General features: G+C 55.1%; 1 protein-coding gene across 1 annotated transcript in view; it reads left to right on the forward strand.

Moving 5' to 3' along the window:
- dgke (diacylglycerol kinase, epsilon) overlaps positions 1 to 26413 on the forward strand; it is a 106733-nt gene that overhangs the window by 54946 nt on the left and 25374 nt on the right. Inside the window, 2 exon segments of the mRNA XM_072483887.1 lie at positions 14187 to 14235; positions 22257 to 22370. Coding sequence (XP_072339988.1) covers positions 14187 to 14235; positions 22257 to 22370 — 163 coding nt within the window.

Consider the following 26413-nt stretch of genomic DNA (forward strand, 5'->3'; position numbering starts at 1 on the left):
CACTGTGAGACAGCAGTGTTTCTCCTGGTCCATAGCACTGTGAGACAGCAGTGCTAACCCGCGTCCCTGGCGCTGTGAGATAGCAGTGTTAACCCGGGTCCCTGGCGCTGTTAGGCCCCAGTTCTGACTCGGGTCCCTGGCGATGTGAGACATTAGGCCTGACCCGTGTCCCTGGCACTGTGAGGCAGCAGTGTTAACCCGGGTCCCTGGCGCTGTGAGACAGCAGTGTTAACTCGGGTCCCTGGCACTGTGAGACAGCTGTGTTAACCCGGGTCCCTGGCACTGTGAGACAGCAGTGTTAACCCGGGTCCCTGGCACTGTGAGACAGCAGTGTTAACCCGGGTCCCTTTCACTGTGAGACAGCAGTGTTAACCCGGGTCCCTGGCACTGTGAAACAGCAGTGCTGACCGGGGTCCCTGGCACTGTGAGGCTGCAGTGTTAACCCGGGTCCCTGGCACTGTGAGACAGCAGTGTTAACCCGGGTCCCTGGCACAGTGAGACAGCAGTGCTGACCGGGTTCCCTGGCGCTGTGAGGCCGCAGTGCTGACCCGGGTCCCTGGCGCTGTGAGGCCGCAGAGTTAACCCGGGTACCTGGCGCATTGAGACAGCAGTGTTAACACGGGTCCCTGGCGCTGTGAGACAGCAGTGCTGACCCGGATCCCTGGCACTGTGAGGCTGCAGTGTTAACCCGGGTCCCTGGCACTGTGAGGCCGCAGTGTTAACCCGGGTCCCTGGCACTGTGAGGCCGCAGTGTTAACCCGGGTCCCTGGCACTGTGAGGCTGCAGTGTTAACCCGGGTCCCTGGCACTGTGAGGCCGCAGTGTTAACCCGGGTCCCTGGCACTGAGACAGCAGTGTTAACCCGGGTCCCTGGCACTGTGAGACTGCAGTGTTTTTCCGGGTCCATAGCACTGTGAGACAGCAGTGTTAACCCGGGTCCCTGGCAGTGTGAGACAGCAGTGTTAACCCGGGTCCCTGGCGCTGTGAGACAGTAGTGTTAACCCGGGTCCCTGGCTCTGTGAGGTCGAAGTGTTAACCCGGGTCCCTGGCACTGTGAGGTCGAAGTGTTAACCCAGGTCCCTGGCTCTGTGAGGCAGCAGTGTTAACCCGGGTGCCTGGCACTGTGAGGCAGCAGAGTTTACCCGGGACCCTGGCACTGTGAGACACCAGTGCTAACCCCAGGTCCCTGGCACTGTGAGACAGCAGTGTTAACCCGGGTCCATGGCACAGTGAGACAGCAGTGTTAACCCAGGTCCCTGGCTCTGTGAGGTTGAAGTGTTAACCCGGGTCCTGGCACTGTGAGACAGCAGAGTTAACCCGGGTCCCTGGCACTGTGAGGCCGCAGTGTTAACCTGGGTCCCTGGCACTGTGAGGCCGCAGTGTTAACCCGGGTCCCTGGCACTGTGAGGCCGCAGTGTTATCCCGGGTCCCTGGCACTGTGAGGCAGCAGTGTTAACCCGGGTCCCTGGCACTGTGAGGCAGCAGTGTTAACCCGGGTCCCTGGCACTGTGAGGCAGCAGTGTTAACCCGGCTGCCTGGCACTGTGAGACAGCAGTGTTAATCCGGGTCCCTGGCGCTGTGAGACAGCAGTGTTAACCCGGGCCCCTGGCACTGTGAGGCAGCAGTGTTAAACCGCCTGCCTGGCACTGAGACATTAGGCCTGACTCGTGTCCCTGGCACTGTGAGGCAGCAGTGTTAACCCGGGTCCCTAGCGCTGTGAGACAGCAGTGTTAACTCGGGTCCCTGGCACTGTGAGACAGCTGTGTTAACCCGGGTCCCTGGCACTGTGAGGCCGCAGTGCTGACCCGGGTCCCTGGCGCTGTGAGGCAGTAGTGCTGACCCGTGTCCCTGGCAGTGTGAGGCAGCAGTGTTAACCCGGGTCCCTGGCTCTGTGAGTCAGCAGTGTTAACCCGGGTCCCTGGCGCCGTGAGGCAGCAGTGTTAACCCCTGGCACTGTGAGGCAGCAGTGCTGACCCGGGTCCCTAGCACTGTGAGACAGCAGTGTTAACCCGGGTCCCTGGCTCTGTCAGATCAAAGTGTTAACCCGGGTCCCTGGCACTGTGAGGTCGAAGTGTTAACCCGGGTCCCTGGCACTGTGAGACAGCAGTGTTAACCCGGGTCCCTGGCTCTGTGAGGTCGAAGTGTTAACCCGTGTCCCTGGCACTGTGAGGTCGAAGTGTTAACCCGGGTCCCTGGCATTGTGAGACAGCAGTGTTAACCCAGGTCCCTGGCGCTGTGAGACAGTAGTGTTAACCCGGGTCCCTGGCTCTGTGAGGTCAAAGTGTTAACCCGGGTCCCTGGCACTGTGAGGCAGCAGTGTTAACCCGGGTCCCTGGCACTGTGAGGCAGCAGTGTTAACCCGGGTCCCTGGCACTGTGAGGCAGCAGTGTTAACCCGGCTGCCTGGCACTGTGAGACAGCAGTGTTTTTCCTGGTCCATAGCACTGTGAGACAGCAGTGCTAACCCGGGTGCCTGGCGCTGTGAGATAGTAGGGCTAACCAGGGTCCCTGGCACTGTGAGACAGCAGTGTTAACCCGGGTCTCTGGCACTGAGACAGCAGTGTTTCTCCTGGTCCATAGCACTGTGAGACAGCAGTGCTAACCCGGGTCCCTGGCGCTGTGAGACAGCAGTGTTAACCCGGGTCCCTGGCGCTGTGAGGCAGCAGTGTTAACCCGGGTCCCTGGCTCTGTGAGTCAGCAGTGTTAACCCGGGTCCCTGGCGCTGTGAGGCAGCAGTGTTAACCCCTGGCACTGTGAGGCAGCAGTGCTGACCCGGGTCCCTAGCACTGTGAGACAGCAGTGTTAACCCGGGTCCCTGGCTCTGTGAGATCGAAGTGTTAACCCGGGTCCCTGGCACTGTGAGGTCGAAGTGTTAACCCGGGTCCCTGGCACTGTGAGACAGCAGCGTTAACCCGGGTCCCTGGCTCTGTGAGGTTGAAGTGTTAACCCGTGTCCCTGGCACTGTGAGGTCGAAGTGTTAACCCGGGTCCCTGGCTCTGTGAGGCAGCAGTGTTAACCCGGGTGCCTGGCACTCTGAGGCAGCAGAGTTAACCCTGGCACTGAGACACCAGTGCTAACCCAGGTCCCTGGCACTGTGAGACAGCAGTGTTAACCCAGGTCCCTGGCGCTGTGAGACAGTAGTGTTAACCCGGGTCCCTGGCTCTGTGAGGTCGAAGTGTTAACCCGGGTCCCTGGCACTGTGAGACAGCAGAGTTAACCCGGGTCCCTGGCACTGTGAGGCCGCAGTGTTAACCTGGGTCCCTGGCACTGTGAGGCCGGAGTGTTAACCCGGGTCCCTGGCACTGTGAGGCCGCAGTGTTAACCCGGGTCCCTGGCACTGTGAGGCAGCAGTGTTAACCCGGGTCCCTGGCACTGTGAGGCAGCAGTGTTAACCCGGGTCCCTGGCACTGTGAGGCAGCAGTGTTAACCCGGCTGCCTGGCACTGTGAGACAGTAGGGCTGACCTGGGTCCCTGGCACTGTGAGACAGCAGTGTTAACCCGGGTCCCTAGCGCTGTGACACAGCAGTGTTAACTCGGGTCCCTGGCACTGTGAGACAGCTGTGTTAACCCGGGTCCCTGGCACTGTGAGACAGCAGTGTTAACCCGGGTCCCTGGCACTGTGAGTCAGCAGTGTTAACCCGGGTCCCTGTCACTGCGAGGCAGCAGTGCTGACCCGGGTCCCTGGCGCAGTGAGACAGTAGGGCTGACCCGGGTCCCTAGCGCTGTGAAACAGCAGTGTTAACTCGGGTCCCTGGCACTGTGAGACAGCTGTGTTAACCCGGGTCCCTGGCACTGTGAGACAGCAGTGTTAACCCGGGTCCCTGGCACTGTGAGTCAGCAGTGTTAACCCGGGTCCCTGTCACTGCGAGGCAGCAGTGCTGACCCGGGTCCCTGGCGCAGTGAGACAGTAGGGCTGACCCGGGTCCCTTGCTCTGTGAGACAGCAGTGTTAACCCGGGTCCCTGGCACTGTGAGACTGCAGTGTTTTTCCGGGTCCATAGCACTGTGAGACAGCAGTGTTAACCCGGGTCCCTGGCACTGTGAGGCCGCAGTGCTGACCCGGGTCCCTGGCGCTGTGAGGCAGTAGTGCTGACCCGTGTCCCTGGCAGTGTGAGGCAGCAGTGTTAACCCGGGTCCCTGGCACTGTGAGACAGCAGTGCTAACCCGGGTGCCTGGCGCTGTGAGACAGTAGGGCTGACCTGGGTCCCTGGCACTGTGAGACAGCAGTGTTAACCCGGGTCTCTGGCACTGTGAGACAGCAGTGTTTCTCCTGGTCCATAGCACTGTGAGACAGCAGTGCTAACCCGGGTCCCTGGCGCTGTGAGACAGCAGTGTTAACCCGGGTCCCTGGCGCTGTTAGGCCCCAGTTCTGACTCGGGTCCCTGGCGATGTGAGACATTAGGCCTGACCCGTGTCCCTGGCACTGTGAGGCAGCAGTGTTAACCCGGGTCCCTGGCGCTGTGAGACAGCAGTGTTAACTCGGGTCCCTGGCACTGTGAGACAGCTGTGTTAACCCGGGTCCATGGCACTGTGAGACAGCAGTGCTCACCCGGGTCCCTGGCACTGTGAGACAGCAGTGCTCACCCGGGTCCCCGGCACTGTGAGACAGCAGTGTTAACCCGGGTCCCTTTCACTGTGAGACAGCAGTGTTAACCCGGGTCCCTGGCACTGTGAAACAGCAGTGCTGACCGGGGTCCCTGGCACTGTGAGGCTGCAGTGTTAACCCGGGTCCCTGGCACTGTGAGACAGCAGTGCTGACCAGGGTCCCTGGCACTGTGAGACAGCAGTGCTGACCCGGGTCCCTGGCGCTGTGAGGCAGCAGTGTTAACCCAGGTCCCTGGCGCTGTGAGACAGTAGTGTTAACCCGGGTCCCTGGCTCTGTGAGGTCGAAGTGTTAACCCGGGTCCCTGGCACTGTGAGGCAGCAGTGTTAACCCGGGTCCCTGGCACTGTGAGGCAGCAGTGTTAACCCGGGTCCCTGGCACTGTGAGGCAGCAGTGTTAACCCGGCTGCCTGGCACTGTGAGACAGCAGTGTTTTTCCTGGTCCATAGCACTGCGAGACAGCAGTGCTAACCCGGGTGCCTGGCGCTGTGAGACAGTAGGGCTGACCTGGGTCCCTGGCACTGTGAGACAGCAGTGTTAACCCGGGTCTCTGGCACTGTGAGACAGCAGTGTTTCTCCTGGTCCATAGCACTGTGAGACAGCAGTGTTAACCCGGGTCCCTGGCGCTGTGAGGCAGCAGTGTTAACCCGGGTCCCTGGCTCTGTGAGTCAGCAGTGTTAACCCGGGTCCCTGGCGCTGTGAGGCAGCAGTGTTAACCCCTGGCACTGTGAGGCAGCAGTGCTGACCCGGGTCCCTAGCACTGTGAGACAGCAGTGTTAACCCGGGTCCCTGGCTCTGTGAGATCGAAGTGTTAACCCGGGTCCCTGGCACTGTGAGACAGCAGTGTTAACCCGGGTCCCTGGCACTGTGAGGTCGAAGTGTTAACCCGGGTCCCTGGCTCTGTGAGGCAGCAGTGTTAACCCGGGTGCCTGGCACTCTGAGGCAGCAGAGTTAACCCTGGCACTGTGAGACACCAGTGCTAACCCAGGTCCCTGGCACTGTGAGACAGCAGTGTTAACCCAGCTCCCTGGCGCTGTGAGACAGTAGTGTTAACCCGGGTCCCTGGCTCTGAGGTCGAAGTGTTAACCCGGGTCCCTGGCACTGTGAGACAGCAGAGTTAACCCGGGTCCCTGGCACTGTGAGGCAGCAGTGTTAACCCGGGTCCCTGGCATTGTGAGACAGCAGTGTTAACCCGGGTCCCTGGCACTGTGAGACAGCAGTGTTAACCCGGGTCCCTGGCACTGTGAGACAGCAGTGTTAACCAGGGTCCCTGGCACTGTGAGGCAGCAGTGTTAACCCGGGTCCCTGGCACTGTGAGACAGCAGTGTTAACCCGGGTCCCTGGCACTGTGAGACAGCAGTGTTAACCCGGGTCCCTGGCACTGTGAGGCCGCAGTGTTAACCTGGGTCCCTGGCACTGTGAGGCCGCAGTGTTAACCCGGGTCCCTGGCACTGTGAGGCCGCAGTGTTAACCCGGGTCCCTGGCACTGTGAGGCAGCAGTGTTAACCCGGGTCCCTGGCACTGTGAGGCAGCAGTGTTAACCCGGGTCCCTGGCACTGTGAGGCAGCAGTGTTAACCCGGCTGCCTGGCACTGTGAGACAGCAGTGTTTTTCCTGGTCCATAGCACTGTGAGACAGCAGTGTTTTTCCTGGTCCATAGCACTGTGAGACAGCAGTGCTAACCCGGGTGCCTGGCGCTGTGAGACAGTAGGGTTGACCTGGGTCCCTGGCACTGTGAGACAGCAGTGTTAACCCGGGTGCCTGGCGCTGTGAGACAGCAGTGCTAACCCGGGTCCCTGGCGCTGTGAGACAGCAGTGTTAACCCGGGTCCCTGGCGCTGTTAGGCCCCAGTTCTGACTCGGGTCCCTGGCGATGTGAGACATTAGGCCTGACCCGTGTCCCTGGCACTGTGAGGCAGCAGTGTTAACCCGGGTCCTTGGCGCTGTGAGACAGCAGTGTTAACCCGGGTCCCTTTCACTGTGAGACAGCAGTGTTAACCCGGGTCCCTGGCACTGTGAGACAGCAGTGTTAACCCGGGTCCCTGGCACTGTGAGACAGCAGTGTTAACCCGGGTCCCTGGCACTGTGAGACAGCAGTGTTAACCCGGGTCCCTTTCACTGTGAGACAGCAGTGTTAACCCGGGTCCCTGGCACTGTGAGACAGCAGTGTTAACCCGGGTCCCTTTCACTGTGAGACAGCAGTGTTAACCCGGGACCCTGGCATTGTGAGGCTGCAGTGTTAACCCGGGTCCCTGGCACTGTGAGGCAGCAGTGTTAACCCGGGTCCCTGGCACTGTGAGGCAGCAGTGTTAACCCGGGTCCCTAGCACTGTGAGGCAGCAGTGTTAACCCGGCTGCCTGGCACTGTGAGACAGCAGTGTTTTTCCTGGTCCATAGCACTGTGAGACAGCAGTGCTAACCCGGGTCCCTGGCGCTGTGAGACAGCAGTGTTAACCCGGGTCCCTGGCGCTGTGAGGCAGCAGTGTTAACCCGGGTCCCTGGCTCTGTGAGTCAGCAGTGTTAACCCGGGTCCCTGGCGCTGTGAGGCAGCAGTGTTAACCCCTGGCACTGTGAGGCAGCAGTGCTGACCCGGGTCCCTAGCACTGTGAGACAGCAGTGTTAACCCGGGTCCCTGGCTCTGTGAGATCGAAGTGTTAACCCGGGTCCCTGGCACTGTGAGGTCGAAGTGTTAACCCGGGTCCCTGGCACTGTGAGACAGCAGTGTTAACCCGGGTCCCTGGCTCTGTGAGGTTGAAGTGTTAACCCGTGTCCCTGGCACTGTGAGGTCGAAGTGTTAACCCGGTCCCTGGCTCTGTGAGGCAGCAGTGTTAACCCGGGTGCCTGGCACTCTGAGGCAGCAGAGTTAACCCTGGCACTGTGAGACACCAGTGCTAACCCAGGTCCCTGGCACTGTGAGACAGCAGTGTTAACCCAGGTCCCTGGCGCTGTGAGACAGTAGTGTTAACCCGGGTCCCTGGCTCTGTGAGGCCGGAGTGTTAACCCGGGTCCCTGGCACTGTGAGGCCGCAGTGTTAACCCGGGTCCCTGGCACTGTGAGGCAGCAGTGTTAACCCGGGTCCCTGGCACTGTGAGGCAGCAGTGTTAACCCGGGTCCCTGGCACTGTGAGGCAGCAGTGTTAACCCGGCTGCCTGGCACTGTGAGACAGCAGTGTTTTTCCTGGTCCCTGGCACTGTGAGACAGCAGTGTTAACCCGGGTCTCTGGCACTGTGAGACAGCAGTGTTTCTCCTGGTCCATAGCACTGTGAGACAGCAGTGCTAACCCGGGTCCCTGGCGCTGTGAGACAGCAGTGTTAACCCGGGTCCCTGGCGCTGTTAGGCCCCAGTTCTGACTCGGGTCCCTGGCGATGTGAGACATTAGGCCTGACCCGTGTCCCTGGCACTGTGAGGCAGCAGTGTTAACCCGGGTCCCTGGCGCTGTGAGACAGCAGTGTTAACTCGGGTCCCTGGCACTGTGAGACAACTGTGTTAACCCGGGTCCATGGCACTGTGAGACAGCAGTGCTCACCCGGGTCCCTGGCACTGTGAGACAGCAGTGCTCACCCGGGTCCCCGGCACTGTGAGACAGCAGTGTTAACCCGGGTCCCCGGCACTGTGAGACAGCAGTGTTAACCCGGGTCCCTTTCACTGTGAGACAGCAGTGTTAACCCGGGTCCCTGGCACTGTGAAACAGCAGTGCTGACCGGGGTCCCTGGCACTGTGAGGCTGCAGTGTTAACCCGGGTCCCTGGCACTGTGAGACAGCAGTGCTGACCAGGGTCCCTGGCACTGTGAGACAGCAGTGCTGACCCGGGTCCCTGGCGCTGTGAGGCAGCAGTGTTAACCCGGGTCCCTGGCTCTGTGAGTCAGCAGTGTTAACCCGGGTCCCTGGCGCTGTGAGGCAGCAGTGTTAACCCCTGGCACTGTGAGGCAGCAGTGCTGACCCGGGTCCCTAGCACTGTGAGACAGCAGTGTTAACCCGGGTCCCTGGCTCTGTCAGATCGAAGTGTTAACCCGGGTCACTGGCACTGTGAGGTCGAAGTGTTAACCCGGGTCCCTGGCACTGTGAGACAGCAGTGTTAACCCGGGTCCCTGGCTCTGTGAGGTCGAAGTGTTAACCCGTGTCCCTGGCACTGTGAGGTCGAAGTGTTAACCCGGGTCCCTGGCTCTGTGAGGCAGCAGTGTTAACCCGGGTGCCTGGCACTCTGAGGCAGCAGAGTTAACCCTGGCACTGTGAGACACCAGTGCTAACCCAGGTCCCTGGCACTGTGAGACAGCAGTGTTAACCCAGGTCCCTGGCGCTGTGAGACAGTAGTGTTAACCCGGGTCGCTGGCTCTGTGAGGTCGAAGTGTTATCCCGGGTCCCAGGCACTGTGAGGCAGCAGTGTTAACCCGGGTCCCTGGCACTGTGAGGCAGCAGTGTTAACCCGGGTCCCTGGCACTGTGAGGCAGCAGTGTTAACCCGGCTGCCTGGCACTGTGAGACAGCAGTGTTTTTCCTGGTCCATAGCACTGCGAGACAGCAGTGCTAACCCGGGTGCCTGGCGCTGTGAGACAGTAGGGCTGACCCGGGTCTCTGGCACTGTGAGACAGCAGTGTTAACCCGGGTCTCTGGCACTGTGAGACAGCAGTGTTTCTCCTGGTCCATAGCACTGTGAGACAGCAGTGTTAACCCGGGTCCCTGGCGCTGTGAGGCAGCAGTGTTAACCCGGGTCCCTGGCTCTGTGAGTCAGCAGTGTTAACCCGGGTCCCTGGCGCTGTGAGGCAGCAGTGTTAACCCCTGGCACTGTGAGGCAGCAGTGCTGACCCGGGTCCCTAGCACTGTGAGACAGCAGTGTTAACCCGGGTCCCTGGCTCTGTGAGATCGAAGTGTTAACCCGGGTCCCTGGCACTGTGAGACAGCAGTGTTAAACCGGGTCCCTGGCACTGTGAGGTCGAAGTGTTAACCCGGGTCCCTGGGTCTGTGAGGCAGCAGTGTTAACCCGGGTGCCTGGCACTCTGAGGCAGCAGAGTTAACCCTGGCACTGTGAGACACCAGTGCTAACCCAGCTCCCTGGCGCTGTGAGACAGTAGTGTTAACCCGGGTCCCTGGCTCTGAGGTCGAAGTGTTAACCCGGGTCCCTGGCACTGTGAGACAGCAGAGTTAACCCGGGTCCCTGGCACTGTGAGGCAGCAGTGTTAACCCGGGTCCCTGGCACTGTGAGACAGCAGTGTTAACCCGGGTCCCTGGCACTGTGAGACAGCAGTGTTAACCCGGGTCCCTGGCACTGTGAGACAGCAGTGTTAACCCGCGTCCCTGGCACTGTGAGGCAGCAGTGTTAACCCGGGTCCCTGGCACTGTGAGACAGCAGTGTTAACCCGGGTCCCTGGCACTGTGAGACAGCAGTGTTAACCCGGGTCCCTGGCACTGTGAGGCCGCAGTGTTAACCTGGGTCCCTGGCACTGTGAGGCCGCAGTGTTAACCCGGGTCCCTGGCACTGTGAGGCCGCAGTGTTAACCCGGGTCCCTGGCACTGTGAGGCAGCAGTGTTAACCCGGGTCCCTGGCACTGTGAGGCAGCAGTGTTAACCCGGGTCCCTGGCACTGTGAGGCAGCAGTGTTAACCCGGCTGCCTGGCACTGTGAGACAGCAGTGTTAACCCGGGTCCCTGGCACTGTGAGACAGCAGTGTTTTTCCTGGTCCATAGCACTGTGAGACAGCAGTGTTTTTCCTGGTCCATAGCACTGTGAGACAGCAGTGCTAACCCGGGTGCCTGGCGCTGTGAGACAGTAGGGTTGACCTGGGTCCCTGGCACTGTGAGACAGCAGTGTTAACCCGGGTGCCTGGCGCTGTGAGACAGCAGTGCTAACCCGGGTCCCTGGCGCTGTGAGACAGCAGTGTTAACCCGGGTCCCTGGCGCTGTTAGGCCCCAGTTCTGACTCGGGTCCCTGGCGATGTGAGACATTAGGCCTGACCCGTGTCCCTGGCACTGTGAGGCAGCAGTGTTAACCCGGGTCCTTGGCGCTGTGAGACAGCAGTGTTAACTCGGGTCCCTGGCACTGTGAGACAGCTGTGTTAACCCGGGTCCCTGGCACTGTGAGACAGCAGTGTTAACCCGGGTCCCTGGCACTGTGAGACAGCAGTGTTAACCCGGGTCCCTGGCACTGTGAGACAGCAGTGTTAACCCGGGTCCCTTTCACTGTGAGACAGCAGTGTTAACCCGGGTCCCTGGCACTGTGAGACAGCAGTGTTAACCCGGGTCCCTTTCACTGTGAGACAGCAGTGTTAACCCGGGACCCTGGCACTGTGAGACAGCAGTGTTAACCCGGGTCCCTGGCACTGTGAGGCAGCAGAGTTAACCCGGGACCCTGGCACTGAGACACCAGTGTTAACCCGGGTCCCTGGCGTTGTGAGACAGCAGAGTTAACCCGGGTGCCTGGCACTGTGAGGCAGCAGAGTTAACCCGGGACCCTGGCACTGTGAGACAGCAGTGTTAACCCGGGCCCCTGGCACTGTGAGACAGTAGGGCTGACCCGGGTCCCTGGCACTGTGAGACATTTGGCCTGACCCGTGTCCCTGGCACTGTGAGGCAGCAGTGTTAACCCGGGTCCCTGGCGCTGTGAGACAGCAGTGTTTTCCCTGGTCCATCGCACTGTGATACAGCAGTGTTAACCCGGGTCCCTGGCACTGTGAGACAGCAGTGTTAACCCGGGTCCCTGGCACTGTGAGGCAGCAGTGTTAACCCGGGTCCCTGGCGCTCTGAGACAGCAGTGTTAACCCGGGTCCCTGGCACTGTGAGACAGCAGTGTTAACCCGGGTCCCTGGCGCTGTGAGGCCGCAGTGCTGATCCGAGTCCCTGGCATTGTGAGGCAGTAGTGCTGACCCGTGTCCCTGGCACTGTGAGGCAGCAGTGTTAACCCGGGTCCCTGGCACTGTGAGACAGCAGTGTTAACCCGGGTCCCTGGCACTGTGAGGCAGTAGTGCTGCCCCGTGTCCCTGGCGCTGTGAGACAGCATTGTTAACCCGGTTCCCTGGCACTGTGAGGCAGTAGTGCTGACCCGTGTCCCTGGCACTGTGAGGCAGCAGTGTTAACCTGGGTCCCTGGCACTGTGAGGCCGCAGTGCTGACCCGGGTCCCTGGCGCTGTGAGACAGCAGTGCTGACCCGAGTCCCTGGCGCTGTGAGACAGCAGTGCTGACCCTGGTCCCTGGCGCTGTGAGGCCGCAGTGTTAACCTGGGTCCCTGGCACTGTGAGACAGCAGTGTTAACCCGGGTCCCTGGCACTGTGAGGCCGCAGTGCTGACCCGGGTCCCTGGCGCTGTGAAGCCGCAGTGTTAACCTGGGTCCTTGGCACTGTGAGGCCGCAGTGTTAACCCGGGTCCCTGGCACTGTGAGACAGCAGTGTTAACCCGGGTCCCTGGCACTGTGAGACAGCAGTGCTGACCCGGGTCCCTGGCGCTGTGAGACAGCAGTGTTAACCCGGGTCCCTGGCACTGTGAGACAGCAGTGTTAACCCGGGTCCCTGGCACTGTGAGACAGCAGTGCTGACCCGGGTCCCTGGCTCTGTGAGACAGCAGTGTTAACCCGGGTCCCTGGCACTGTGAGCCAGCAGTGCTGACCCAGGTTCCTGGCACTGTGAGACAGCAGTGTTAACCCGGGTCCCTGGCACTGTGAGACAGTAGGGCTTACCCGGGTCCCTGGCACTGTGAGGCCGCAGTGTTAACCCGGGTCCCTGGCACTGTGAGACAGCAGTGTTAACCCGGGTCCCTGGCTCTGTGAGACAGCAGTCCTGACCCGGGTCCCTGGCACTGAGACAGTAGGGCTGACCCAGGTCCCTGCCACCGTGAGGCCGCAGTGTTGACCCGGGTCCCTGGCACTGTGAGCCAGCAGTGTTAACCCGGGTCCCTGGCACTGTGAGACAGCAGTGTTAACCCGGGTCCCTGGCACTGTGAGACAGTAGGGCTTACCCGGGTCCCTGGCGCTGTGAGGCCGCAGTGTTAACCTGGGTCCCTGGCACTGTGAGGCCGCAGTGCTGACCCAGGTTTCCGGCGCTGTGAGGCAGCAGTGTTAACCCGGGTCCCTGGCACTGTGAGACAGTAGGGCTTACCCGGGTCCCTGGCACTGTGAGGCAGTAGGGCTGACCCTGGTCCCTGGCACTGTGAGGCAGTAGGGCTGACCCGGGTCCCTGGCACTGTGAGACAGCAGTCCTGACCCGGGTCCCTGGCTCTGTGAGGCAGTAGGGCTGACCCTGGTCCCTGGCACTGTGAGGCAGTAGGGCTGACCCGGGTCCCTGGCACTGTGAGACAGCAGTCCTGACCCGGGTCCCTGGCACTGTGAGGCAGTAGGGCTGACCCGGGTCCCTGGCACTGTGAGACAGCAGTCCTGACCCGGGTCCCTGGCTCTGTGAGGCAGTAGGGCTTACCCGGGTCCCTGGCACTGTGAGGCAGTAGGGCTGACCCTGGTCCCTGGCACTGTGAGGCAGTAGGGCTGACCCGGGTCCCTGGCACTGTGAGACAGCAGTCCTGACCCGGGTCCCTGGCACTGTGAGGCAGTAGGGCTGACCCTGGTCCCTGGCACTGTGAGGCAGTAGGGCTGACCCGGGTCCCTGGCACTGTGAGACAGCAGTCCTGACCCGGGTCCCTGGCACTGTGAGGCAGTAGGGCTGACCCGGGTCCCTGGCACTGTGAGACAGCAGTCCTGACCCGGGTCCCTGGCTCTGTGAGGCAGTAGGGCTTACCCGGGTCCCTGGCACTGTGAGGCAGTAGGGCTGACCCTGGTCCCTGGCACTGTGAGGCAGTAGGGCTGACCCGGGTCCCTGGCACTGTGAGACAGCAGTCCTGACCCGGGTCCCTGGCACTGTGAGGCAGTAGGGCTGACCCTGGTCCCTGGCACTGTGAGGCAGTAGGGCTGACCCGGGTCCCCGGCACTGAGACAGTCGGGCTGACCATGCCGCCAAGACCATAAGCCAACATGCACCAACGTTGAAAACTACAGGATAAAAAGATAACTTAAATCAGGAAGGTTGAGTTTTAAAAGTTGAGGATCGACAGAAGACAAAGAGATGAGATGATTGGCTTTCCGTTCCTGAGCCAAGATGGAATTGGAGTTGGTGTGAGGTGAAAGTGTGTGCAGGACTTGGAGATAGGTGGTGGGAGAAGAAAGCGTCAGAGGGTCGTCGTGTGAGGGCTCGGATGGCTGGGCAGGACATGCCAATCTGACACCTGCGTCCCAAGGCTGAATATTAAAAAAGGGAAGAAGGCTATTTGGCGGTCAGACAGTTTTCCCAGAAATTGGCAATGCTGGAAATATCCAGAAAATCAGGCAGAATCTGCGGAGCGAGTTAACATTTCAGCTCAATGACCTTCGGACACGATTTGTGGTCACTTTGCTGCTGTAAGTTTCAAGGACAGAGCTGTGATTTCCATGTCTGATCTCCAGGTTGAATGTTGGTTCCTCAGTCCTGAGACTGTACCTGGAATCGAGAAACAGGGTCACAGTGAGATCACAGCTTCCCAGAGATACAAATTCAATGTAAGCAAAAGTCCAAGAGAAAGAAGATATTGTGGGAGAAACAGATCACGTTACAATATTGATTCCATTTTCCCAATGTGCCCACAGGTGGAGGGTGCGAGTAACAAAAGGATTTTACAGTTTCCATGGGCCCAAGGTAATGATTGTTAATTCAAACTCACTGTTACACAAAATACACCGTCCCGCAAAATTCCTCCGGGTTCAGGCCCCCATGCCACCCACACACCCAGTTCTCAGCCCCACCAGCACCCGTCCTTTACTGAGATTACAGAATCGCCCTCTCCCCTGAAGATGCTGACTCTCTCTCTCTCCCCCTCCCCTGAAGGTGCTGACTCTCTTTCTCTCTCTCTCTCTCTCTCTCTCTCTCTCTCTCTCTCCCTCCCCTGAAGGTGCTGACTCTCTCTCCCCGGAAGGTGCTGACTCTCTCCCCCTTCCCTGAAGGTGCCGACTCTCTCTCTCTCTCTCCCCTGAAGGTGCTGACTCTCTCTCTCTCCCCTGAAGGTGCTGACTCTCTCTCCCTCCCCTGAAGGTGCTGACTCTCTCCCCCTCCCCTGAAGGTGCTGACTCTCCCTCCCCTGAAGGTGCTGACTCTCTCTCTCTCTCTCTCTCTTTCCCCTGAAGGTGCTGACTCTCTCTCTCTCCCCCTGAAGGTGCTGACTCTCTCTCTCTCCCCTGAAGGTGCTGACTCTCTCTCTCTCTCTCTCCCCCCTGAAGGTACTGACTCTCTCTCTCCTGAAGGTGCTGACTCTCTCCCCTGAAGGTGCTGACTCTCTCTCTCTCCCCTGAAGGTGCTGACTCTCTCTCTCTCCCCTGAAGGTGCTGACTCTCTCTCTCCTGAAGATGCTGACTCTCTCTCACCTGAAGGTGCTGACTCTCTCTCTCCCCTGAAGGTGCTGACTCTCCCCTGAAGGTGCTGACTCTCTCTCTCTCTCTCTCCCCTGAAGGTGCTGACTCTCTCTCCCCTGAAGGTGCTGACTCTCTCTCTCTCCCCTGAAGGTGCTGACTCTCTCTCTCTCTCTCTCTCTCTCCTGAAGGTGCTGACTCTCTCTCTCCTGAAGGTGCTGACTCTCTCTCTCCCCTGAAGGTGCTGACTCTCTCTCCCCTGAAGGTGCTGACTCTCTCTCTCCCTCTCCTGAAGGTGCTGACTCTCTCTCTCTCCTGAAGGTGCTGACTCTCTCTCTCCCCCCTGAAGCTGCTGACTCTCTCTCTCTCTCTCTCTCCTCTGAAGGTGCTGACTCTCTCTCTCCCCTGAAGGTGCTGACTGTCTCTCTCCCCTGAAGGTGCTGACTCTCTCTCTCCTGAAGGTGCTGACTCTCTCTCTCCTGAAGGTGCTGACTCTCTCTCTCCCCTGAAGGTGCTGACTCTCTCGCTCTCTCTCTCCCCTGAAGGTGCTGACTCTCTCTCTCCCCTGAAGGTGCTGACTCTCTCTCTCTCTCTCTCTCTCCTGAAGGTGCTGTCTCTCTCTCTCCTGAAAGTGCTGGCTCTCTCTCCCTCCCATGAAGGTGCTGACTGTCTCTCTCTCTCTCCCCTGAAGGTGCTGACTCTCTCTCTCTCCCCTGAAGGTGCTGACTCTCTCTCTCTCTCTCTCTCTCCCCTGAAGGTGCTGACACTCTCTCTCTCCTGAAGGTGCTGACTCTCTCTCTCTCTCCCCTGAAGGTGCTGACTCTCTCTCTCTCCCCTGAAGGTGCTGACTCTCTCTCTCCCCTGAAGGTGCTGACTCTCTCCCTCCCAAAAGGGACCAAAAGGCAGAGAAAGAGCAGGAAGGCAGTGCAGGTGTCCCCTGCGGTCATCTCCCTCCAAAACAGGTGTATCATTTTGGGTACTGTTGGGAGAGATGACTCACCAGGGGAAGGCAGTAGTAGCCGGGCTCATGGCACCATGGCTGGCTCTGCTGCACAGAAGGGTGGGAAAAAGACTGGCAGGGCTATAGTCATAGGGGATTCAATCGTATGGGGAGTAGACAGGCGTTTCTGTGGTCGAAAACGAGACTCTCGAATGGTATGTTGCCTCCTGGGTGCACGGGTCAGGGATGTCTCAGATCGGCTGCAGGACATACTGAAGGGGGAGGGTGAACAGCCAGTTGTCGTGGTGCATATAGGCACCAACGATATAGGTAAAAAACGGGATGAGGTCCTACAATCAGTATTTAGGGAGTTAGGAGATAAGTTAAAAAGTAGGACCTCAAAGTTAGTAATCTCAGGATTGCTACCAGTGCCACGAGACAGTCAGAGTAGAAATTCAAGAATAGTCAGAATGAATTGGTGGCTTGAGAGATGGTGCAGGACGGAGGGATTCAGATTTTTGGGACATTGGGACAGGTTCTGGGGGCAGTGGGACCATTACAAATCGGATGGTCTACACCTGGGCAGGATTGGAACTGATGTCCTAAGGGGTGCTTTTGCTAACACTGTTGGGGAGGTTTTAAACTAATGTGGCAGGGGAAGGGGAACCAGATTAGCAAGTTAGAGGTCAGTAAAGAGGCAGCAACTAAAGCCAGTAAGGTACTAGATAATAAACTCAATATGACTAAGGGGAAGAGTAGGCAGGGAAGAGATGATGAACGCAAAGGGACAGGTGGTCTGAGGTGCATTTGTTTCAATGCGAGAAGTGTAGCAGGTAAGGCAGATGAACTTAGGGCTTGGATTAGTACCTGGGAATATGATGTTATTGGTATTGAGACTCGGTTGAGGGAAGGGCAAGACTGGCAACTAAATATCCCAGGGTATAGATGCTTCAGGAGGGATAGAGAGGGAGGTAAAAGGGGTGGAGGAGTTGGATTACTGGTCAGAGATGATACCACAGCTGTGATTAAGGAGGGCACGATGGAGGATTCGAGCACTGAGGCAATATGGGTAGAGCTAAGACAGAGGAAGGGTGCAGTAACATTGTTGGGACTTTACTACAGGCCTCCCAAAAGCGAGCGTGAAGTAGAGGTACAAATATGTAGACCGATTATAGAAAAATGTAGGAGCAATAGGGTGGTCGTGATGGGGGATTTTAACTTCCCCAACATTGAATGGGACTCATGTAGTGTTGGAGGCGTAGATGGAGCAGAATTTGTAAGGAGCATCCAGGAGAGTATTTTAGAGCAGTATGTAAATAGTCCAACTTGGGAAGGGGCCATACTATTATGGAATGATCCCGGCCAGGTGGTTGAAGTTTCAGTCGGTGATTACTTTGGGAATAGTGATCACAATTCCGTAAGTTTTAGAATACTCACGGACAAAGACGAGAGTGGTCCTAAAGGAAGAGTGCTAAATTGGGGAAAGTATAACAAAATTCGGCAGGAGCTAGGGAATGTGGATTGGGAGCAGCTGTTTAAGGGTAAATCCACATTTGAAATGTGGGAGTCTTTAAAGGAAAGGTTGATTAGAGAGCAGGACAGACATGTCCCTGTGAAAATGAGGGATAGAAATGGCAAGATTAGGGAACCATGGATGACGGGTGGAATTGTGAGACTAGCTAAGATGAAAAAGGAAGCATACATAAGATCTAGGCGACTTAAATCTGATGAAGCTTTGGAGGAATATCGGGAAAGTAGGACAAATCTCAAACGTGCAATAAAGAGGGCTAAAAGGGGTCATGAAATATCTTTGGCTAACAGGGTTAAGGAAAATCCCAAAGCCTTTTATTCGTATATAAGGAGCAAGAGGGTAACTAGAGAAAGGATTGGCCCACTCAAAGACAAAAGAGGGAATTTATGCGTGGTGTCAGAGGAAATGGGTGAGATTGTTAATGAGTACTTTGCATCGGTATTCACCAAGGAGAGGGACATGACGGATGTTGAGGCTAGGGATGGATGTTTAAATACTCTAGGTCAAGTCGGCATAAGAAAGGGGGACGTTTTGGGTATTCTAAAAGGCATTAATAGAACATAGAACGATACAGCGCAGTACAGGCCATTCGGCCCACGATGTTGCACCGACATGGGAAGTCAAAAAACAAAAGCCATCGAACCTACACTATGCCATTATCATCCATATGCTTATGCAATAAACTTTTAAATGCCCTCAATGTTGGCGAGTTCAGTACTGTTGCAGGTAGGGCATTCCACGGCCTCACCACTCTTTGCGTAAAGAACCTACCTCTGACCTCTGTCCTATATCTATTACCCCTCAGTTTAAGGCTATGTCCCCTCGTGCTAGCCATTTCCATCCGCGGGAGAAGGCTCTCACTGTCCACCCTATCTAACCCTCTGATCATTTTGTATGCCTCTATTAAGTCTCCTCTTAACCTTCTTCTCTCTAACGAAAACAACCTCAAGTCCATCAGCCTTTCCTCATAAGATTTTCCCTCCATACCAGGCAACATTCTGGTAAATTTCCTCTGCACCCGTTCCAAAGCTTCCACGTCCTTCCTATAATGAGGTGACCAGAACTGTACGCAATACTCCAAATGCGGCCGTACCAGAGTTTTGTACAGCTGCAACATGACCTCCTGACTCCGGAACTCAATCCCTCTACCAATAAAGGCCAACACACCATAGGCCTTCTTCACAACCCTATCAACCTGGGTGGCAACTTTCAGGGATCTATGTACGTGGACACCAAGATCCCTCTGCTCATCCACACTTCCAAGAATTTTACCATTAGCCAAATATTCTGCATTCCTGTTATTCCTTCCAAAGTGAATCACCTCATACTTCTCTACATTAAACTCCTTTGCCACCTCTCAGCCCAGCTCTGCAGCTTATCTATGTCCCTCTGTAACCTGCAACATCCTTCCGCACTGACGACAACACTACCGACTTTAGTGTCGTCTGCAAATTTACTCACCCACCCTTCTGCGCCCTCCTCTAGGTCATTTATAAAAATGACAAACAGCAACGGCCCCAGAACAGATCCTTGTGGCACGCCACTTGTAACTGAACTCCATTCTGAACATTTCCCATCAACCACCACCCTCTGTCTTCTTTCAGCTAGCCGATTTATGATCCACATCTCTAAATCACCCTCAATCCCCAGCCTCCGTATTTTCTGCAATAGCCTACCATGGGGAACCTTATCAAACGCTTTACTGAAATCCATATACACCACATCAACTGCTCTACCCTCGTCCACCTGTTCAGTCACCTTCTCAAAGAACTCGATAAGGTTTGTGAGGCATGACCTACCCTTCACAAAGCCATGCTGACTATCCCTAATCATATTATTCCTATCTATATGATTATAAATCTTGTCTCTTATAATCCCCTCCAAGACTTTACCCACAACAGACGTGAGGCTCACCGGTCTATAGTTGCCGGGGTTGTCTCTACTCCCCTTCTTGAACAAAGGGACCACATTTGCTATCCTCCAGTCCTCTGGCACTATTCCTGTAGCCAATGATGACATAAAAATCAAAGCCAAAGGCTCAGCAATCTCTTCCCTGGCTTCCCAGAGAATCCTAGGATAAATCCCATCAGGTCCCGGGGACTTATCTATTTTCAGCCTGTCCAGAATTGCCAACACCTCTTCCCTACGTACCTCAATGCCATCTATTCTAATAGCCTGGGTCTCAGCATTCTCCTCTACAACATTCTCTTTTTCCTGAGTGAATACTGACGAAAAATATTCATTTAGTATCTCGCCTATCTCTTCAGACTCCACACACAACTTCCCATCCCTGTCCTTGACTGGCCCTACTCTTACCCTAGTCATTCTTTTATTCCTGACATACCTATAGAAAGCTTTTGGGTTTTCCTTGCTCCTACCTGCCAAATACTTCTCATGTCCCCTCCTTGCTCGTCTTAGCTCTCTCTTTAGATCCTTCCTCGCTACCTTGTAACTATCAAGCGCCCCAACTGAAACTTCGCACCTCATCTTCACATAGGCCTCCTTCTCCCTCTTAACAAGAGATTCCACTTCTTTGGTAAACCATGGTTCTCTCGCTCGACGCCTTCCTCCCTGCCTGACCGGTATGTACTTATCAAGAACACGCAGTAGCTGTTCCTTGAACAAGCTCCACATATCCAGTGTGCCCAACACTTGCAGCCTACTTCTCCAACCTACCCCTCCCAAGTCATGCCTAATGGCATCATAATTGCCCTTCCCCCAGCTATAACTCTTGCCCTGCGGGGTATACTTATCCCTTTCCATCACTAACGTAAATGTCACCGGATTGTGGTCACTGTCCCCAAAGTGCTCACCTACCTCCAAATCTAACACCTGGCCTGGTTCATTACCCAAAACCAAATCCAATGTGGCCTCGCCTCCTGTTGGCCTGTCAACATATTGTGTCAGGAAACCCTCCTGCACACATTGTACAAAAAACGACCCATCTAATGTACTCGAACTATATCTTTTCCAGTCAATATTTGGAAAGTTCAAGTCTCCCATAATAACTACCCTGTTACTTTCGCTCTTATCCAGAATCATCTTCACCATCCTTTCCTCTACATCTACATTAAGGTGGACAATTCCCCAGGTCCGGATGGGATCTATACAATGTTACTGAGGGAAGCGATGGACAAAATAGCTTGGGCCTTAATAGATATCTTTGCAGCATCCTTGAGCACGGGTGAGGTCCCGGAGGACTGGAGAATTGCTAATGTTGTCCTTTTGTTTAAGAGGGGTAGCAGGGATAATCCAGGGAATTATAGACCTGTGAGCTTGACGTCAGTGGCAGGCAAACTGTTGGAGAAGATACTGAGGGATAGGATCTATTCACATTTGGAAGAAAATAGACTTATCAGTGATAGGCAGCATGGTTTTGTGCAGGGAAGGTCATGTCTTACAAACCTAATAGAATTCTTTGAGGAAGTGACAAAGTTAATTGATGAGGGAAGGGCTGTAGATGTCATACATGGACTTCAGTAAGGTGTTTGATAAAGTTTCCCATGGCAGGTTGATGGAAAAAGTGAAGTCGTATGGGGTTCAGGGTGGTACTAGCTAGATGGATAAAGAACTGGCTGGGCAACAGGAGACAGAGAGTAGCGGTGGAAGGGAGTGTCTCAAAATGGAGAAAGGTGACTAGTGGTGTTCCACAGGGATCCGTGCTCGGACCACTGTTTGTGATATACATAAATGATCTGGACGAAGGTATAGGTGGTCTGATTAGCAAGCTTGCAGATGATACAAGATTGGTGGAGTTGCAGATAGCGAGGAGGACTGTCAGAGAATACAGCAAAATATAGATAGATTGGGCAGAGAAATGGCAGATGGAGTTCAATTCAAATGCGAGGTGATGCATTTTGTAAGATCTAATTCAAGAGCGGACTATACGGTCAATGGAAGAGTCCTGGGGAAAATTGATGTCGAGAGAGATCTGGGAGTTCAGGTCCATTGTATCCTGAAGGTGGCAACACAGGTCGATAGAGTGGTCAAGAAGGCATACAACATGCTTATCTTCATCGGACGGGGTATTGAGTACAAGAGTCGGCAGGTGATGTTACAGTTGTATAGGACTTTGGTTAGGCCACATTTGGAATACTGCGTGCAGTTCTGGTCGCCACATTACCAGAAGGATGTGGATGCTTTAGAGAGGGTGCAGAGGAGGTTCACCAGGATGTTGCCTGGTATGGAGGGTGCTAGCTATGAAGAAAGGTTGAGTAGATTAGGATTGTTTTCGTTGGAAAGACGGAGGTTGAGGGGGGACCTGATTGAGGTCCACAAAATTGAGAGGTATGGGCAGGGTGGATAGCAACAAGCTTTTTCCAAGAGTGGGGGTGTCAATTACAAGGGGTCACCGTTCCAAGGTGAGAGGGGGAAAGTTTAAGGGAGATGTGCGTGGAAAGTTTTTTACGCAGAGGGTGGTGGGTGCCTGGAACGCTTTGCCAGCGGAGATGGTAGAGGTGGGCACGATAGCATCATTTAAGATGCATCTAGACAGATATATGAACGGGCGGGGAACAGAGGGAGGTAGATCCTTGGAAAATAGGTGACAGGTTTAGATAAAGGATCTGGATCGGCGCAGGCTGGGAGGGCCGAAGGGCCTGTTCCTGTGCTGTAATTTTCTTTGTTCTCCTGAAGGTGCTGACTCTCTCTCTCTCTCTCTCTCCCCTGAAGGTGCTGACCCTCCCCCTCCCCTGAAGTTTCTGACTGCCCCACTGCACGCCCACACTGAATGCCTCCTGCCCTCGGGTACAGAGTGAGCCTGGCCGCTTCCTTGGGTGCATGCTGTATTGTGCTATTTGTGCAAGTTCCACATTCCCAATCGGCTCCTTTTCCTCTTTCTTAGATTTTCTCCATGAACAATTATTTCTCGATTGGTCCTGATGCTCTGATGGCTTTAAACTTCCACGAACGCAGGGAGCAGAGCCCCTTTCTTTTCTCCAATCGCATTATTAATAAGGTTTGTACAAGTAAGGTTTATTTCAGTTGTACGAGTCAAGACTCTGGAGATAAGACTGTAACACAGTGTGAGCATCTTCATTGAACTGTGAAGGTTATCGCAATGTGCTAGTGCCTGCCCAGAGCTGACAGTGGATTTCGCAACCAGTCAAGAGGACTGTGCAATTATACAGTATAGATGGAGCTTTACTCTGTATCTAACCCCGTGCCGTACCTGTCCTGGGAGTGTTTGATGGGGACAGTGTAGAGGGAGATTTACTCTGTATCTAACCCCGTGCTGTACCTGTCCTGGGAGTGTTTGATGGGGACAGTGTTGAGGGAGCTTTACTCTGTATCTAACCCCGTGCTGTACCTGTCCTGGGAGTGTTTGATGGGGACAGTGTAGAGGGAGCTTTACTCTGTATCTAACCCCGTGCTGTACCTGTCCTGGGAGTGTTTGATGGGGACAGTGTAGAGGGAGCTTTACTCTGTGTCTAACCCCGTGCTGTACCTGTCCTGGGAGTGTTTGATGGGGACAGTGTAGAGGGAGATTTACTCTGTATCTAACCCCGTGCTGTACCTGTCCTGGGAGTGTTTGATGGGGACAGTGTTGAGGGAGCTTTACTCTGTATCTAACCCCGTGCTGTACCTGTCCTGGGAGTGTTTGATGGGGACAGTGTAGAGGGAGCTTTACTCTGTATCTAACCCCGTGCTGTACCTGTCCTGGGAGTGTTTGATGGGGACAGTGTAGAGGGAGCTTTACTCTGTATCTAACCCCGTGCTGTATCTGTCCTGGGAGTGTTTGATGGGGACAGTATAGATGGAGCTTTACTCTGTATCTAACCCCGTGCTGTATCTGTCCTGGGAGTGTTTGATGGGGACAGTGTAGAGGGAGCTTTACTCTGTATCTAACCCCGTGCTGTATCTGTCCTGGGAGTGTTTGATGGGGACAGTATAGATGGAGCTTTACTCTGTATCTAACCCCGTGCTGTATCTGTCCTGGGAGTGTTTGATGGGGACAGTGTAGAGGGAGCTTTACTCTGTATCTAACCCCGTGCCGTACCTGTCCTGGGAGTGTATGATGGGGACAGTGTAGAGGGAGCTTTACTCTATATCTAATCCCGTGCTGTACCTGTCCTGGGAGTGTTTGATGGGGACAGTGTAGAGGGAGCTTTACTCTGTATCTCACCCTTTGCTGTACCTGTCCTGGGAGTGTTTGATGGGGACAGTGTAGAGGGAGCTTTACTCTGTATCTAACCCCGTGCTGTACCTGTCCTGGGAACAGTTGTGCAGCAGTAGTGCCAGGACTGAGTATTGGAAAGGACTGTGGCAAATGTAATGTTATTGCTGCAGTCTCTGCGATGTGAGCGCTTTCTGCATAGCATTTTAAGTGCCTATTGGTCGTTGGCAAATAGGGTTAAGGAAAATCCCAAGGCTTTTTACACGTACATAAAAAGCAAGAGGGTAGCCAGGGAAAGGGTTGGCCCACTGAAGGATAGGCAAGGGAATCTATGTGTGGAGCCAGAGGAAATGGGCGAGGTACTAAATGAATACTTTGCATCAGTATTCACCAAAGAGAAGGAATTGGTAGATGTTGAGTCTGGAGAAGGGTGTGTAGATAGCCTGGGTCACATTGAGATCCAGAAAGACAAGGTGTTGGGCGTCTTGAAAAATATTAAAATAGATAAGTCCCCAGGGCCTGATGGGATCTACCCCAGAATACTGAAGGAGGCAAGAGAGGAAATTGCTGAGGCTTGACAGAAATCTTTGGATCCTCACTGTCTTTAGATGATGTCCCAGAGGACTGGAGAATAGCCAATGTTGTTCCTTTGTTTAAGAAGGGTAGCAAGGATAATACAGGGAACTACAGGCCGGTGAGCCTTACATCAGTGGTAGGGAAATTACTGGAGAGAATTCTTCAAGACAGGATCTACTCCCATTTGGAAGCAAGTGGTCGTATTAGTGAGAGGCAGCATGGTTTTGTGACGGGGAGGTCGTGTCTCACTAACTTGATAGAGTTTTTCGAGGTGGTCACTAAGATGATTGATGCAGGTAGGGCAGTGGATGTTGTCTATATGGACTTCAATAAGGCCTTTGACAAGGTCCCTCATGGCAGACTGGTACAAAAGGTGAAGTCACACGGGATCAGGGGTGAGCTGGCAAGGTGGATACAGAACTGGCTAGGTCATAGAAGGCAGAGAGTAGCAATGGAAGGATGCTTTTCTAATTGGAGGGCTGTGACCAGTGGTGTTCCACAGGGATCAGTGCTGGGACCTTTGCTGTTCGTAGTATATATAAATGATTTGGAGGAAAATATTACTGGTCTGATTAGTAAGTTTGCAGACGACACAAAGGTTGGTGGAATTGCGGATAGTGCTGAGGACTGTCAGAGAATACAGCAGGATTTAGATTGTTTGGAGACTTGGGTGGAGAGATGGCAGATGGAGTTTAATCCGGACAAATGTGAGGTAATGCGTTTTGGAAGGTCTAATGCAGGTAGGGAATATACAGTGAATGGTAGAACCCTCAAGAGTATTGAAAGTCAGAGAGATCTAGGAGTACAGGTCCACAGGTCACTGAAAGGGGCAACACAGGTTGAGAAGGTAGTCAAGAAGGCATACGGCATGCTTCCCTTCATTGGCCGGGGCATTGAGTATAAAAATTGGCAAGTCATGTTGCAGCTGTATAGAACCTTAGTTTTAAAAAAATATATTTTATTAAAGTTTTCAAACACAATTTTTCCACCTTACAAATCAACAAAAAAGATAACACAATAACTAATAAATAACATAATTTAAATAAAATAGTGATATAACAAAGTAACAAAAAATAGTGCTCCCCCCACTCCACCCCAACCAGAACAAAACAGCTGCTGCTGCTGACCGACCTTCCTCTAACGCTCCGCGAGATAGTCTAGGAACGGTTGCCACCGCCTGTAGAACCCCTGCGCAGACCCTCTCAAGGCGAACTTAATCCTCTCCAACTTTATGTACCCAGCCATATCATTTATCCAGGCCTCCACGCCGGGGGGTTTCGCTTCCTTCCACACGAGTAAGATCCTTCGCCAGGCTACCAGAGTGCTCAAAGGCCAGAATATCAGCCTCTTTCGCCTCCTGCACTCCCGGCTCATCCGCTACCCCAAATATAGCCAACCCCCAACCTGGCTTGACCCGGACCTTCACCACCTTTGAAATCACTCTTGCCACTCCCCTCCAGTGCCGGACACGACCAAAACATATGTGTGTGGTTCGCCGGGCTTCCCAGGCACCTCCCACACCTGTCCTCCACCCCGAAGAACCTGCTCAGCCTCGCTTCTGTCATGTGTGCTCTGTGTAGAACCTTGAATTATATCAGGCTAAGCCTGACACATGAGGAAGAGGAATTTACCCTACTTAGGGCATCAGCCCACAGACCCTCCTCAATCTCCTCCCCCAGCTCTTCTTCCCATTTTCCCTTCAGCTCCTCTACCAGCGCCTCCCCCGCGTCGCTCATCTCCTGATATATTTCGGACACTTTGCCTTCCCCGTCCCATACCCCCAAAATCACTCTATCCTGGATCCCCTGTGTCGGGAGCAGCGGAAATTCCCTCACCTGTTGCCTCGTAAACGCCCTCACTTGCATGTATCTAAAGATATTCCCCGGGGGCAACTCATACTTTTCCTCCAGCGCTCCCAGGCTCGCAAACGTCCCGTCAATAAACAAATCTCCCAATCTCCTAATTCCTGCCCGATGCCAGCTCTGGACCCTCCATCCATCCTTCCTGGGACAAACCTATGGTTGTTCCTGATCGGGGACCACACCGAGGCACCCGTCACACCCCTATGTCGCCTCCATTGCCCCCAGATCCTTAAGGTTGCCGCCACCACTGGGTTCGTGGTATACCTTTTTGGAGAGAGCGGTAGCGGCGCCGTCACCAGTGCCTTTAGGCTCGTTCCTTTACAGGACGCCATCTCCAGCCTCTTCCATGCCGCCCCCTCTCCCTCCCTCATCCACTTGTGGACCATTGCCACATTGGCGGCCCAGTAATAATCGTCCAGATTCGGCAACGCCAGTCCCCCTCTGTCC

The sequence above is a fragment of the Scyliorhinus torazame genome, chromosome 18 (genome assembly GCF_047496885.1).
Source record: "Scyliorhinus torazame isolate Kashiwa2021f chromosome 18, sScyTor2.1, whole genome shotgun sequence".
In the NCBI taxonomy this organism is placed as follows: Eukaryota; Metazoa; Chordata; class Chondrichthyes; order Carcharhiniformes; family Scyliorhinidae; genus Scyliorhinus; species Scyliorhinus torazame.